Source organism: Dama dama, chromosome 25 (genome assembly GCF_033118175.1).
Source record: "Dama dama isolate Ldn47 chromosome 25, ASM3311817v1, whole genome shotgun sequence".
In the NCBI taxonomy this organism is placed as follows: Eukaryota; Metazoa; Chordata; class Mammalia; order Artiodactyla; family Cervidae; genus Dama; species Dama dama.
The window spans coordinates 57,655,185-57,668,817 of record NC_083705.1 but is presented as its reverse complement, the minus strand read 5'-3'; the positions used below and the strand labels follow the sequence as shown (position 1 = coordinate 57,668,817).

The window sequence follows — 13,633 nt, the reverse complement described above, 5'->3', positions numbered from 1 at the left end:
TCAATCCATATTTATTTACCTTTTTTTTTTTTTTACTGTTTTCTTTACAACCTTCAATATTTCTTCCATTCTGCTTACATTTTTAAAATTACCTGTAAATCTACTCAGCAGGCATTTTCTACTTTCACAGTGACTAGCAGCACACACAGGGTGTTCAGGAACAAGACTGATGAATGATGACAGATTAATGGATAACAACTACTAACGCAGCAGATTCTTGAGAATGCCCCTGTGAACAGTGATGACAAACAGACTTTTTTGGACTTTAACTGAAAGTGAATCATGCTGTAATTTGAGCATGTATAACAAGTTGAACCCAATGAGGAAATGAGCCAGGATTCAACCTGATTGGTAAGGGTGCTAAATAATGGCACTTCTTCCCTTTCTCAAGACAAATGTGCTCTTTTAGAGTTCTCTCTTGATCACAGACATGCTTCAAGAAGGAAGGCATCCAGGCCACTGTAAGGGATAGATTTGACACATACAAAGAGAAGAGATTCTATGCTTTCAAGCCATTGCCTGAGAGTTTTCTCTATGCTATGAATGTGTTGAGGCTACCACTGAAAGGTTGATCTTTTTGGTTTATTTGTTTGTTTTAATCACTCATTACCCCACGACTTAAAATCTTGCATGCATCTATGTATTTTTCCTATGCAACAGAGTACTGTTTTGCTTTAAAAGTCTATTTAATGTGTTCTTTGGTTTGGATTTTGTATACAAAGCTTCGACCCTTTAGAGTTAGAAGATTGCAAACAAACCCCATTTTTCTCTTTCGATGTCTCATTTTAGTTTGCATCTGCTAAGCCCAAACTCCCAATCCTTCCCTCCCTCAACACACCCACCCTCGGCAACCACAATGTCTGTGAGTCTGTTTCTGTTTTGTAGATATGTTCTTTTTTTTTTCTTTTCTTTTATTCCCCACCCCTCCTGCCCTCTTTGTAGGTGCATTGACACATGGCACAGATTAAGCATCCAGAAGAAGCAAAGTTGAATCAGAACAAATCTCCAAATATCTTACAGGATCAATTTATAAGTGTGGAAAAGGGAATGCTACCATATTTGAGCAATGTAAGTGGCATTTATGGGTGGGGGAAGAGTGAGTATTTTCTTACACTTTCTTACTCTTGCTTGGTCTTACTGATTGCTTAGTCGGACTCACTACTCAGCAGCCAAATGCCAATAAGGAGCTCCTTGGCAAGTCTGGACTTTGAGCAACTCCACAACGCATCTTACCTTAAATCTGACTGCAATTGTGCCTCTCTTAGGAGACGCAATTGCCAGTGAAAAAATGAACTGCAAATTACTCAGGCTTGAACAATCTTTTTTCAAACACCAACTTTGGGTAGGGGACAGAGATTTTAGAATAACTGAAAAATGTGTTTTATATATGTGTGATATTTCGAGCACCTTGAACATATCTTAATATCGTTATTTGTGAGACGCCTCCTTTTAGGCTGACTACTAAATCCCTTTTGTGGATAAAACCTGAGGTTGATCAGCTTGAGTGACAAGTCCAACATCAGGTCACTACTAAACCCCATTAAAGGGGATTGCTATCAGATGTTTTTGCTCAAACCCTATGAAATGAAAGTTGCTCAGTTTTGTCCTACTCTTTATGACCCCATGGACTATACAGTCCATGAAATTCTCTAGGCCAGAATACTGGAGTGGGTAGCTATTCCCTTCTGCAGGGGATCTTCCCAACCCAGGGACTGAACCCAGGTCTCCTGCATTGCAGGCGGATTCTTTACCAGCTGAGCCACCAGGGAAGCTCAATGGCTCTTCCTTTATTCTACCTACCATGAAAAGTCGATACATTTTCAAGCATTGCATTCTATAACTAAATCATTCATACAAGCCTGGTCAGAGCCTTCTTTTCTTTCTCTTTCTGACACATAGAAGAGAAAGCACTGCTTTTTCTCACCTAACGGCGCTGCTGCCCACGTCCAGGTCTTGCGCGGTGACCGCACCTATGATGGTCCCCACGGGAGTGTCCTCATAAACCTCCATGGTGTAGAGTGGCTTGCTGAACACCGGCGGCTCGTCCACGTCCAACACGCTGATCTTCACCGTGGCCGTGTCCTTGAAAGGGCCCGCGGAGTGAAACCGGTGGTCCAGGTGAACGTTGGAGGCCTCTACTTTAAAAGTGTAAGCTTTCTTTGTTTCAAAGTCTAATGGCTGTGGGGAGGACAAAACAAAAGTGAGAGATACTTTCAGACAGGATGTGGCGAGGATGACGGACGGACCTTGCTGCAGAGTAACTTGCAAGTTAGTAGCAAATTATCATTTTCCTTTAAAGATCAGTGGGTAAGGGAAGTAAAAGTTAAACATTTTAAGAAAAGAAGCTACCACTTGTAAAAATGCCTGGATAACTTGTAAAGATAATCAGCTGCATGCATTCAAATGACATATGCATACACATATATGTTGCTGCTGCTGCTAAGTCACTGGGAAAAAGTGAAGTTGCTCAGTCGTGTCTGACTCTTTGCGACCCCATGGACTGTAGCCTACCAGGCTTCTCCGTCCATAGGATTTTCCAGGCAAGAATACAGGAGTGGGTTCCCATTTCCTTCTCCAGGAGACCTTCCCGATCCAAGGACTGAACCTGGGTCTCCTGCATTGTAGGCAGGCGCTTTACCGTCTGAGCCGCCAGGGAAGTCCTGTTGCTGCTGCTGCTAAGTCGCATCAGTCTTGTCCGACTCTGTGCGACCCCATGGACTGCAGCCCACCAGGCTCCTGCGTCCATAGAATTTTCCAGGCAAGAGTACTGGAGTGGGTTGCCATGGCCTTCTCCAGGGAAGTCCTAGGAAGGGCTTATTCCTTTCCTCTGACTAGTCACCACAAAAGATCAAGTAGCTATGAAGTATTTTCTGGTCTTATCCAATGCTGACATCTGGTGGATCAAAGCAGTAATTACAAATACAACAAAATTGAAATTAATCTTTTCTTTTTCTATTTCAGCTGAGAATTTGGTGTAGCAAAATGTATTTTGTTGTTGTTGTTGTATCATTTTTATTATTTTGATGATAATACCCTTTTCTATTAAATACTTTTGAATATCTAAGTGTTTTTGCTGTAGAAGGTCTATGTATGTTGCTAAGGTCCGTTTCTAAGTTCTGTCTGAGTCTTTGTGACCCCACAGACTGCAGCACGCCAGGCTTCCCTGTCCTTCACTGCCTCCCAGAATTTGCTCAAACTCATGAGCATTAAGTTGGTTATGCTATCCAACCATCTCATCCTCTGTTGTCTTCTTCTCCTTGCGCCTTCAGTCTTTCCCAGCAGCAAGGTCTAGTTTTGGGGCTTTATATTTGTCAGCTTTACACATGTAATTGGTAGGTACTATAATGCATTATCAGAATATTTGACCAAGCATTAAGGCTTTGAGCATATATAATTAAATAACAATATTAGACAGAATATTTAGATGTAATTTGTCCCTGGAGTCATGATCCTTGATTTTTCACTTTGCTTACATTTACCCTTTTTCTGAATATTAGTTTTATGTTCCCATTAACTGGAAATATTACATTATAGAAATATGCTGCTGCTGCAGTGCTTAATTAAAACAAAAACTTTAAGGTCACTTGCTCTGACTTCTAATCACCTGTGACAAACTAAGACAACATGAAATTAACATGAATATAGTTAATTAACACAGTGATTTTCTGGGACCTTTAGAAGTTTCTGCTTTCTCAGTTAATTCCCTCTAGTATGACTCCATTACGAGGAGGCAACGACACCCCACTCCAGTGTTCTTGCCTGGAGAATCCCAGGGACGGGGAGCCTGGGGGGCTGCCGTCTATGGGGTCGCACAGAGTCGGCCACGGCTGAAGCGACTTAGCAGCAGCAGCAGCAGTGTGACTCCAATGATGTGCTAATTGTGTTGACACATCCCTTTTTGGCCTTAGTACACCTGGGGGAAATAAAGTGGGCACCTTTCATTCTTTTAAGGACTAGATTTCTGTTTTATGCGTTTCCTGTGAAGAAGGGAAAAGAAAAGGAAAAAAAATTGCTGTGAAATCAAAAAATCACAAATCAATCAAGTTTATTATAGCAAACAGTAACACTTCTCAGACTTGAAATAAAGTCTCTTTCACAGTAATTTTCACTCAGGGGGATCTATCTTTATTTTCCCTGTAATTATTCCCTTTGCTTTGTTTAATTAGTGCAGTTTTTACTCATATATTTATTTGCCTTGGATTCAATGCTTTATTTTAGTTTTTATATTTTCATTTATTCATTTATTCATTATTCATAAGGTTTTACATATAGTACTGATTTTCTTCAACATCTCTTTTTTTTTTTTTTTCTTCAACTTCTATCTCCTTCTTTTTAAGACTTTTCATTTGTCTTAAAACTAATATAAATATAAGTAGAGTTGTTGCATAATATGCCATGGTTGATATTGTGGCTGTTGGTTACACAGATAGAAACATAGTATCTCAATAAAGAGATGATCCCATAATGCTACTGGTTTGATCAGTCTACCACTTAAACTACTGTTTTTTGTTAAAGGAATCGGGCTCAAGAAAAGACAACCAATTGCCAGAATAGGATAGCAAATATCATTCAAACCAAAAACACAAAACTGTTACAATTACTGAACTGCTTACCTGGAATGAAGAAGATCAAGACAAAAAAAGGATAAACCTTTTCAAATATTGAAGGGCTCTCATGTTGAACATCAGTTTGATATACTCTGTAAGTCTTTCAATGGGGAGTTAACAATAATTTAGTTTACTAAATATGTCAATTTTAAGGTAAAAAGGAAGAAGTTTCTAACAAGTGAAACCATTCAAAGTTAAATAAATGTTAAAAGATATTGATTGCCTACATGGTATTAAGACCAGGAAAGCATTCCAGAAGGACAGAAGAGACAAAGATAATAAGATTTTCCATCTTGTTTAATGACTGAGTTGTTTGTAGAAGTACTAAGTCCCCCATCTTTTGATGTATTCAATGGAAATTGGATGCCAAAGAGATAGCTGAGTTATGTATAATTTATAAGCTATACAAGCTGTTTAAGGTAACTTATAAAATATAGTTTGCTTTTACAAACTCCAAATGCCCCATAAATGTTAAACAATATAATATTTATCATAGTTATCTGTAACTTCTGGTGTAAGACAATTTTGACTTCACCTTTGGTCTGTTTGTCTAGAAAGCTATTTGATCTGCCTTGGCTGACACTTATGCCCTTCTCTGAACCAGAATTAACTCCCTTAAAATGAAGAAGTTGGTACCAGCTATTCTTCCTTTCCCTCTCTACTTCTACCAGATATTGGATGGCTTCTGATTGTGGGATTAGGCAAATTCTTTCTTGACAAGATCTCAGTTTTATTTACCTACTTAACCAATATGCCACTATTATGGACTTGCCACTGATGGACATGTCTCCCCACTTCAAAAGTCATTTCAAGCCCAGACATGAAGGCAAAATTAAAGAAAAAAAAAAAAAAACTTATTCTATATTTTGTTTTAGGAGATCAGACATAATTTCTATCTTTTAAGAACTCCTGACCTGTCACTGCAGGCAAATATTTAGTGGTTGTGGAGATAAAGAGAGATAAAATAAACTTTCTGTACATATAGATATTATTTTATGGCTGAAAACTTACATCCTGCAGTGATCAAATAACTGAAGAAAATTGTAGGAGAAATGCCACAGTAGTATCTTACTTCTTCATGATCTTGGCCCTTAGGTAATGCCATTTTATAAAACTGGATAATTCAGAAAGAGAGAGAAAAAAAAAAATCAATACTAGTCTCTCTCTAGTTGACTTTATCCAGCTCACCTGACAGACAGTCCTCCACTTTTTGTGGCTGCAGGGTAAGACGGGGTGGTGCTGAGGAATAAAGTTCACCTAACTTTGCAATCAACAAAAATCTTATTATTTGAAATAAGTATAGGAAAAAAAACAGATTTTTTTTGTTATTGTTAGGAAATGAATCATATTCTGTAACAGAAATCCATTATGATGAAGTTAATTTAGTTCTGCCACATTAAATAGAAAACTTTGTGGTATTGCTTGGGGCACATTCAATTTTATGAACCTTTCTAGAAAAGTAAGGAAATGATTGATTGAAGAGAATTTAGTTGAGTAGCTCCTTCTCCTAGGGATGTTTCAATAAAGGAAGGTTAGCAAGGCCAGAGTGTTCAAGAGGTAATTCACATTGTAGGGAGTAGTATGGTAAGAAAACAACTGTGGAGAAATGAAATAAGATATCTTTAAATGGTCTTTGGAATATAAAGGGAGGAATTAATCAAGATATTATCTTTTTGCTTCTATCTTTTTATCCACTTTCTCTGCTCTTACTTTGCTGAGGCCCAGGTCATGTAAAGCTACATAAAATATTAAGTGCAAAATGATTTTCTCATTTCAAAGAGGGAAGAGCAATTTTTTGTCGTAAAATACAAGAGAATTATTCCCGGGGCTCTTCCAGGCCTTGTCACTTTTCCAGAAAATGTTGCACAAAAATGGATAGCTAGAGTTATATTTTGATGAATCTGAGAAGCAGCTTTGGTAAACCAAATTCCAACCTCTCCCAAAGATTCTTGCCCCCAAGGACAATATAATCTCTTCTATAATCTCTTGTATAATTGTATGCCCTTGAGTGTGTGAGGGTTCTCTGAGCTGAAATCATGAAATGCAATATTACACCATGAATTTGCTAAGTTTTATGGAAAATATAATCAAGTTCTTCAATCACTTAACGTTGAGTTAATTACAAAGGAGATTTTTATTTAAAGAGTCTGATGTAATCATGTGAGGTTTAGTAGAAGCTAGTAATTGTTCCTGGCCTTGAGGAAGTACATTTGTGATGTAGGAGCCCACCTGCCTGTGATGCATATAGTAACTGATGGTAACTGAGACTGGACCTTGACCAACAGCCTGCAAAGTAAGTAGGGCCAGCAGTCATAAAGCCCTAAAGAAATGAATTCTGCCAAAACTAGTAACCTTAGGGAAAAAAAAAAAAACCAAAAAACTCTAAGCCTCAGATCAGTTGTAGCCCTGGTCTATACCTTGATTTCAGCCTGGAAGACCCTGAGCATAAGACTCACTTATACTCTACTCTGACCCACAATAGTTTGTGCTTTCATCACTCTTTACTTTCTACTCTTCTATATAGCTTCTATATAGTCAAGGCTATGGTTTTTCCAGTGGTCATGTATGGATGTGAGAGTTAGACTATAAAGAAAACTGAGCACTGAAGAATTGGTGCTCTTGAACTGTGGTGTTGGAGAAAACTCTTGAGAGTCCCTTTGACGGCAAGGAGATCCAACCAGTCCATCCTAAAGGAAATCAGTCCTGAATGTTCATTGGAAGGACTGATGCTGAAGGTGAAACTCCAACACTTTGGCCACCTGATGCGAAGAGCTGACTCAACTTGAAGACACCCTGATGCTGGGAAAGATTGAAGGCAAGAGGAGAAGGGGATGACAGAGGATGAAATGGTTGGATGGCATGACCGACTCAAGGGACATGAGTTTGAGTAAACCTGGGGAGTTGGTGATGGACAGGGAGGCCTGGCATGCTGCAGCCCATGGGGTCGCAAAGAGTCAGACATGACTGAGCAACTGAACTGATATAGCTTCAGTTTTTATGGTGAACATGTATATCTTTCACCATAGTAGTAGAGTCCTCCCTCTGAACAAAATGCTTTAGAAACAATTCTATTCTTTCAATCATATTATAGATCTTAATGGTTAATGGAAAGAAAATTCTCAATGAACTCAAATAACTGAAGGCTGTAATGTATCTGAAAGAGAAGATGCTTTTCAAGCAAGCAACTAGACAAGAGATTTATAGTAGACTGAACAAGGTTTAAAAAAACACTAGGAACAAGCTCTTATAAAGTAGGTTTATGATACCAGTGTGTGTGTATGCATGTCCTAAGTCGCTTTAGTCATGTCAGACTCTTTGCAACCTTATGGGCCATACCCCACCAAACTCCTCTGTCCATGGTGATTCTCCAGGCAAGAATACTGGAGTGGGTTGTCATGCCCTCCTTCCAGTAGGTCTTCCTGACCCAGGGATCAAACCCATGTCTCTTATGTCTCCTGCATTGGCAGGCAGGTTCTTTAACACTAGCACCACCTGGGAAGCCTTTATGATACCAGGCTGAACTACCTGACTTTCAGATCAAGCATCATTTTATAGGGAAAGTCAAGTTCCCCAATCAATTAAGTAGTTTTGATCAATACAGTAATCAATTCATTTATTTGTTCCTAGCACTTTCTTATTCTATAAGAAATCACTCTAGAACTCTACCAGTACTCAAGTTACATATTAAATCATCCACAGATGATGTCTGTAACTACTTCTTTAATTGACTTATTCAAATTAATTTAAATCTGTATAATTTGAATCAAATATTTGATTAGATTTTAATACAGTAGGAACTGAGGATCTCTTGTTTCATGAGTTAAATTAAGTCCTTTTTTTTTTTCTTCTTACAGAAGAGGGGTAGCCAGAACAAATAATAAGTAAATAATTCTTTTCAGTTAGTGGTAAGATTTATGAGGAAAATAGAAATGGGACAGAAAAACAGCTGGGGAGACATTACATAGAGCAGATAGGATGCACTTCTCTGAGGATGTAATGCTGGAAGTGGGATGCAAAAACCAGGTATGAGGGAATCAGAGGGAATTGAACCTAAGGGAGGAAATTAAGGGCAAAATTCCTGCATATTTTATTCCTCTTTGCCACACATATTGCCTGAATATCCAACTGTGTGGGCTTCCCTTGTGGCTCAGCAGGAAAGACTCTGCCTGCAATGCAGGAGATGCAGGAGGTGCTGGTTCAGTCCCTGGATCTGGAAAGTCCCCTGGAGAAGTACGTGGCAACCCACTCCAGTATTCTTCCCTGGAGAATCCCAGGGACAGAGAAGCCTTCGAGTCTTCAGTCCATGGGTTGCACAGTTGGACACTACTGAAGCGACTGAGCACACACACACACATCCTACAGTGTGCTAGATGTCATGATAGATGTTGGAAATGGACAAAAATCCCCCACGGAGGTCACTCTCTTCTGGGATTTGATGGACAAGAGTAAGATAAATAAGCAAACTGTAGCGTCCAAAGTGATCATAAGCGCTATAGAAAAATCCAAGACTTGAAAGGCATATGTGTATAGTGTATCGGGGGATAGATGAGGAAGAATGTGTGTGTATTTATGTGAGAGAGAGCTATGGGAGGGCCTGGTATCGTCTACATTGAGGAAGAAATTCAACTCAGTGCTTCACAAAACAAAATATTTTTTTATTCACTAAAAAATAGCCAAACTGTTATTTTGTTTGACTTTAAAAAGTTGTCACATTTTCAGGTGATGATGTTCCTTTAGTAAGAGGGAAAAACAATGAAATCTGGACATTTTAAAAACAGATTTTAGTTTTGATAAATTTAAACAATATTTCAGTTCTAAAATTAAAATAAAAAAAAGAACTCTCAAAGGACAGTAGAGTTTCAGAACAAAAAGTGTCTGTCAAAAAAATATTAAGCTGAAGAAATATATACTTAATACAATGTATCTCTAAAAACATTGTTAAATACTATTCATTAGAAATGAATTTAATTTTTCTATAGGCAAGTTATCAAGGATTTTGTGCAGGACTGCAAATTTTTGATAATTTAATGCATTAAGAGTCATGGCGTCATATTTAAGCCTGTATTTCAGTCACAATAATTTTTGGAACAAATTCACTAAGAAAAAACATAATACAAAAGAGAATTAGAAGAACATCTAGTGTTTTCTCTGAGGGCTATGGTGATATTTTCCCTAAGAAAGAGAAGATTTCATCAACTGTTATAAATGTCTAAGCAAAATATGCATTTTATAGGCACATGCAGTATAAATCATGACCATCTGGAGGGACAATTATATTTTTAACTTCTTGTATGACCACTGTCACATTTTATTTCCAACCTATATTGTTCTTCACAATAGTTAAAACTATGTGCTTTTAAAACATATACTATAAATTGACTGCAACTTGTGTAGTCTTGAAGAAGTTACTTTTCTCCAATGAGTTTCATATTTCCCGTTTGCATAATCAGTGAAACAATATTTTTCTAAATAGCTTAAAAATATGTTGAACTCTGCATGGTATGTGAGGACTAAGAACAATATTGCATCTGAAATTAAAGCAATAAACCAATATGAGACATTTTTTTAGACAGAAATTTAAACACCCACATATTTCAAGCATTTCCTTTATCATGGTGACACATATATAGTAATGGCGAAGTGTCTTTAGGGGATTAAACTAAATAGAAAAATCGGATGCATTTAAAATTTGAGCCACCATAAAGTCTCATAAGTGTTTGGGCAGAAATGGTAACTTTGGGGGAAAAGAGTAAGGTGGGATCATTACTGCCTGGGGGACACAAGGAAGTCTTTGGTGAGAGACATGGGTGAGAACTATTTAAAAAACAGAAAAAAAATGAACAGAAATGCTCAGGAAAGGTGCTCCCTTCTATGTAGCTGGTAAAATAGCACAGCATCTTCAGTAGAAATTGCAATGAGTTTGGTGTGGTTGGCATGTAGTGAGTGAATGTGTGCATATATGTGTGTGTGTGCAGGTGTGTGTGTGTGTGTGTGTGTGTGTGTGTGTGTGTGTGTATTCAGAGGATGGTAATAGAAAACATGCTATTTGCTCTTTATCTTAACAGTGATGGAACCCAGAAACACATGAAAGGCAAGAGTAAAATTCACTCAGAAAGGAAATGGATGAACATTAGGCATGTGGCTCAGAGAAGAGCCATTGTAATAGTGAAAAGAAGAAACAAGGATGGTTGTAAATCAACCCATGAGGAGGGAATTTTAATTCAAGTTTGGGAGGGGATCAGTGGCTGGGTTTCCCATGCTATTCGGTAAGGGGAATTCAGTGGTAATAGAAGTGGCATAAAAATAAGCCTAGATTCCTGCTTTAAGGAACTGGAGAGGAAGCAGGGCTTTATCCAGGTAGGAGAAAATGGGAGCAGGCACGCTACTGTTGGGAGAAGTAAAGGAATTCAGCTTTAGACACTTCAAGAGTGAAAAGACTATCACACACACATTAGAAATGTTTACAAGGCAGAAAACAATCTTCATTGGTTATGTTAACTTTGGAGCAGGTTAAGAGTTGAGACTGTGTGGATCACAATAAACTGTGGAAAATTCTGAAAAAGGGGAATACCAGACCACCTGACCTGCCTCTTGAGAAACCTGTATGCAGGTCAGGAAGCAACAGTTAGAACTGGACATGGAACAACAGACTGATTCCAAATAGGAAAAGGAGCACGTCAAGGCTGGATATTGTCACCCTGCTTATTTAACTTATATGCAGAGTGCATCATGAGAAATGCTGGGCTGGAGGAAGCACAAGCTGGAATCAAGATTGCCGGGAGAATTATCAATCACCTCAGATATGCAGAAGACACCACCCTTATGGCAGAAAGTGAAGAGGAGCTAAAACGCCTCTTGATGAAAGTGAAAGAGGAGAGTGAAAAAGTTGGCTTAAAGCTCAACATTCAGAAAACTAAGATCATGGCATGTGGTCCCATCACTTCATGGCAAATAGAAAGGGAAACAGTGTCAGACTTTATTTTGGAGGGCTCCAAAATCACTGCACAACTCTTCACATGACCAACCTAGATAGCATATTAAAAAGCAGAGACATTACTTTGCCAACAAAGGCCCGTCTAGTCAAGGCTATGGTTTTTCCAGTGGTCATGTATGGATGTGAGAGTTGGACTGCGAAGAAAGCTGAGCGCCGAAGAATTGATGCTTTTGAACTGTGGTGTTGGAGAAGATTCTTGAGAGTCCCTTGGACTGCAAGGAGATCCAATCAGTCCATCCTAAAGAGATCAGTCCTGGGTGTTCATTGGAAGGACTGATGCTGAAGCTGAAACTCCAATACTTTGGCCACCTGATGCGAAGAGTTGACTCATTGGAAAAGACCCTGATGCTGGGAGGGATTGGGGGCAGGAGGAGAAGGGGACGACAGAGGATGAGATGGCTGGATGGCATCACCGACTGGATGGACATGAGTCTGAGTAAACTCCGGGAGTTGGTGATGGACAGGGAGGCCTGGCATGCTGCGATTCACGGGGTCGCAAAGAGTCGGAGACGACTGAGTGACTGAACTGAACTGAAGAGTTGAGACTGGGAAAGTTAGGTGAAAGAAAGTGAAAATGAAAGTTGCTGAGTAGTGTCCCACTCTTTGTGAACTCATGGTCTATACTGCCCATGAAATTCTCTAGGCCAGAATACTGGAGTGGGTAGCCTATCCCTTCTCCAGGGGATCTTCCCAACCCAGGAATCCAACTGGTGTCTCCTGCATTGCAGGAGAATTCTTTACCAACTGAGCTATCACGAAAGTTAGGTGAGATGCTTAAAAACAGAAAATGACAAATACAAAAATTATATAATATTTACAGAAGCAAAGAACACCTTGTATTTTTCTCTGAAATTTTCATGTTTGGCAAAAACAATAAATCGAGGTGTATGCTTGGCTACGTAAAACAGTTTAGTGCCTGCCCAGTCGTGTTGGACTGTCTGGGACCCCATGAGCTGTATGTAGCCCGCCAGGCTCCTCTGTCCATGGGATTTTCCAGGCAAGAATACTGGAGTGGGTTGCCATTTCCTTCTTCGGGGGATTTTCCCAACCCAGGGATAAAACCAGGTTCTCCTGTGTCTTCTGCTTTGCAGGCCGATTCTTTACCGCTGGGCCACCTGGGAAGCCCAAACAGGTATTCCTAACTGTTCTTTTTTTCTAAGAGTTTTTCCAAAATTAACCACGGGGTGGTGCTGTGCTCCCAAATCAATTGATGTCAATTCACTCCCTTGCCACTGAAGCCAGCGAAAAGGAGTTCAGTGACAACAAGGCATAAGTAAAATGTCCCGCGGAATCAGTAGAGAGTTTAGCCTATTTATTTAAAATCCCGAGGAAGAATAAAATACTTTATCTCTTACGTTTTTAAGGAAAAACAAAATAATTCTCCTTTGGATTTACTGTGATCACAATTATGGTTATTTGAAATAAAATAATATTGTTATGCAATAGCAAAATAGTAAGGATTTATTTTTTGGTTCCAAAGAAGTTTCACTTATTTTAAAATAAATAGGAAATTACTTTACCCTTCTTTATTTTAAATGCTGTCATCACTTATTTGAGTTCCCAATAAATATATTGTAAAAATAGTACAGAGCTGTTTTAGAAATTATTCATTATTAAAATTGCTCTTTTGCTCAATATAAGTATTCATCTCAGTATTTAACTGCCTAAATCTCTTAATCAGTAACAAGCAAACCACAGTGTGCATGTACATAAATATGTATTTTCAGTTCTTGAATATTTATAACTCATGTTAACTTTATATTTGTATTTATATCCAGTAAATATATATTTATTCTCATTTATGGGCTTCGTGGGTGGTGCTAGTGGTAAAGAACCCGCCTGCCAGTGCAGGAGGCATAAGAGACTCAGGTTGGATCCCAGGGTAGGAAAGATCCCCTAGAGGAGGGCATGGCAGTCCTCTCCAGAATTTTTGCCTGGAGGATCCCCTGGACAGAGGAGCCTGGCAGGCTATGGTTCCTAGAGTCACACAGAGTTAGAGACAACTGAAGCAACTTAACACACACATTCTCAC

General features: G+C 38.8%; 1 protein-coding gene across 2 annotated transcripts in view; it reads right to left on the bottom strand.

Annotated features, from left to right (window-relative positions):
* Nucleotides 1-13,633, bottom strand: part of CDH12 (cadherin 12) — a 305,281-nt gene that overhangs the window by 42,816 nt on the left and 248,832 nt on the right. For both annotated transcript variants that reach the window (XM_061129640.1, XM_061129641.1), the window contains one exon: nucleotides 1,925-2,178. In XM_061129640.1, coding sequence (XP_060985623.1) covers nucleotides 1,925-2,178 — 254 coding nt within the window. The remainder of the gene's footprint in view (nucleotides 1-1,924; nucleotides 2,179-13,633) is intronic.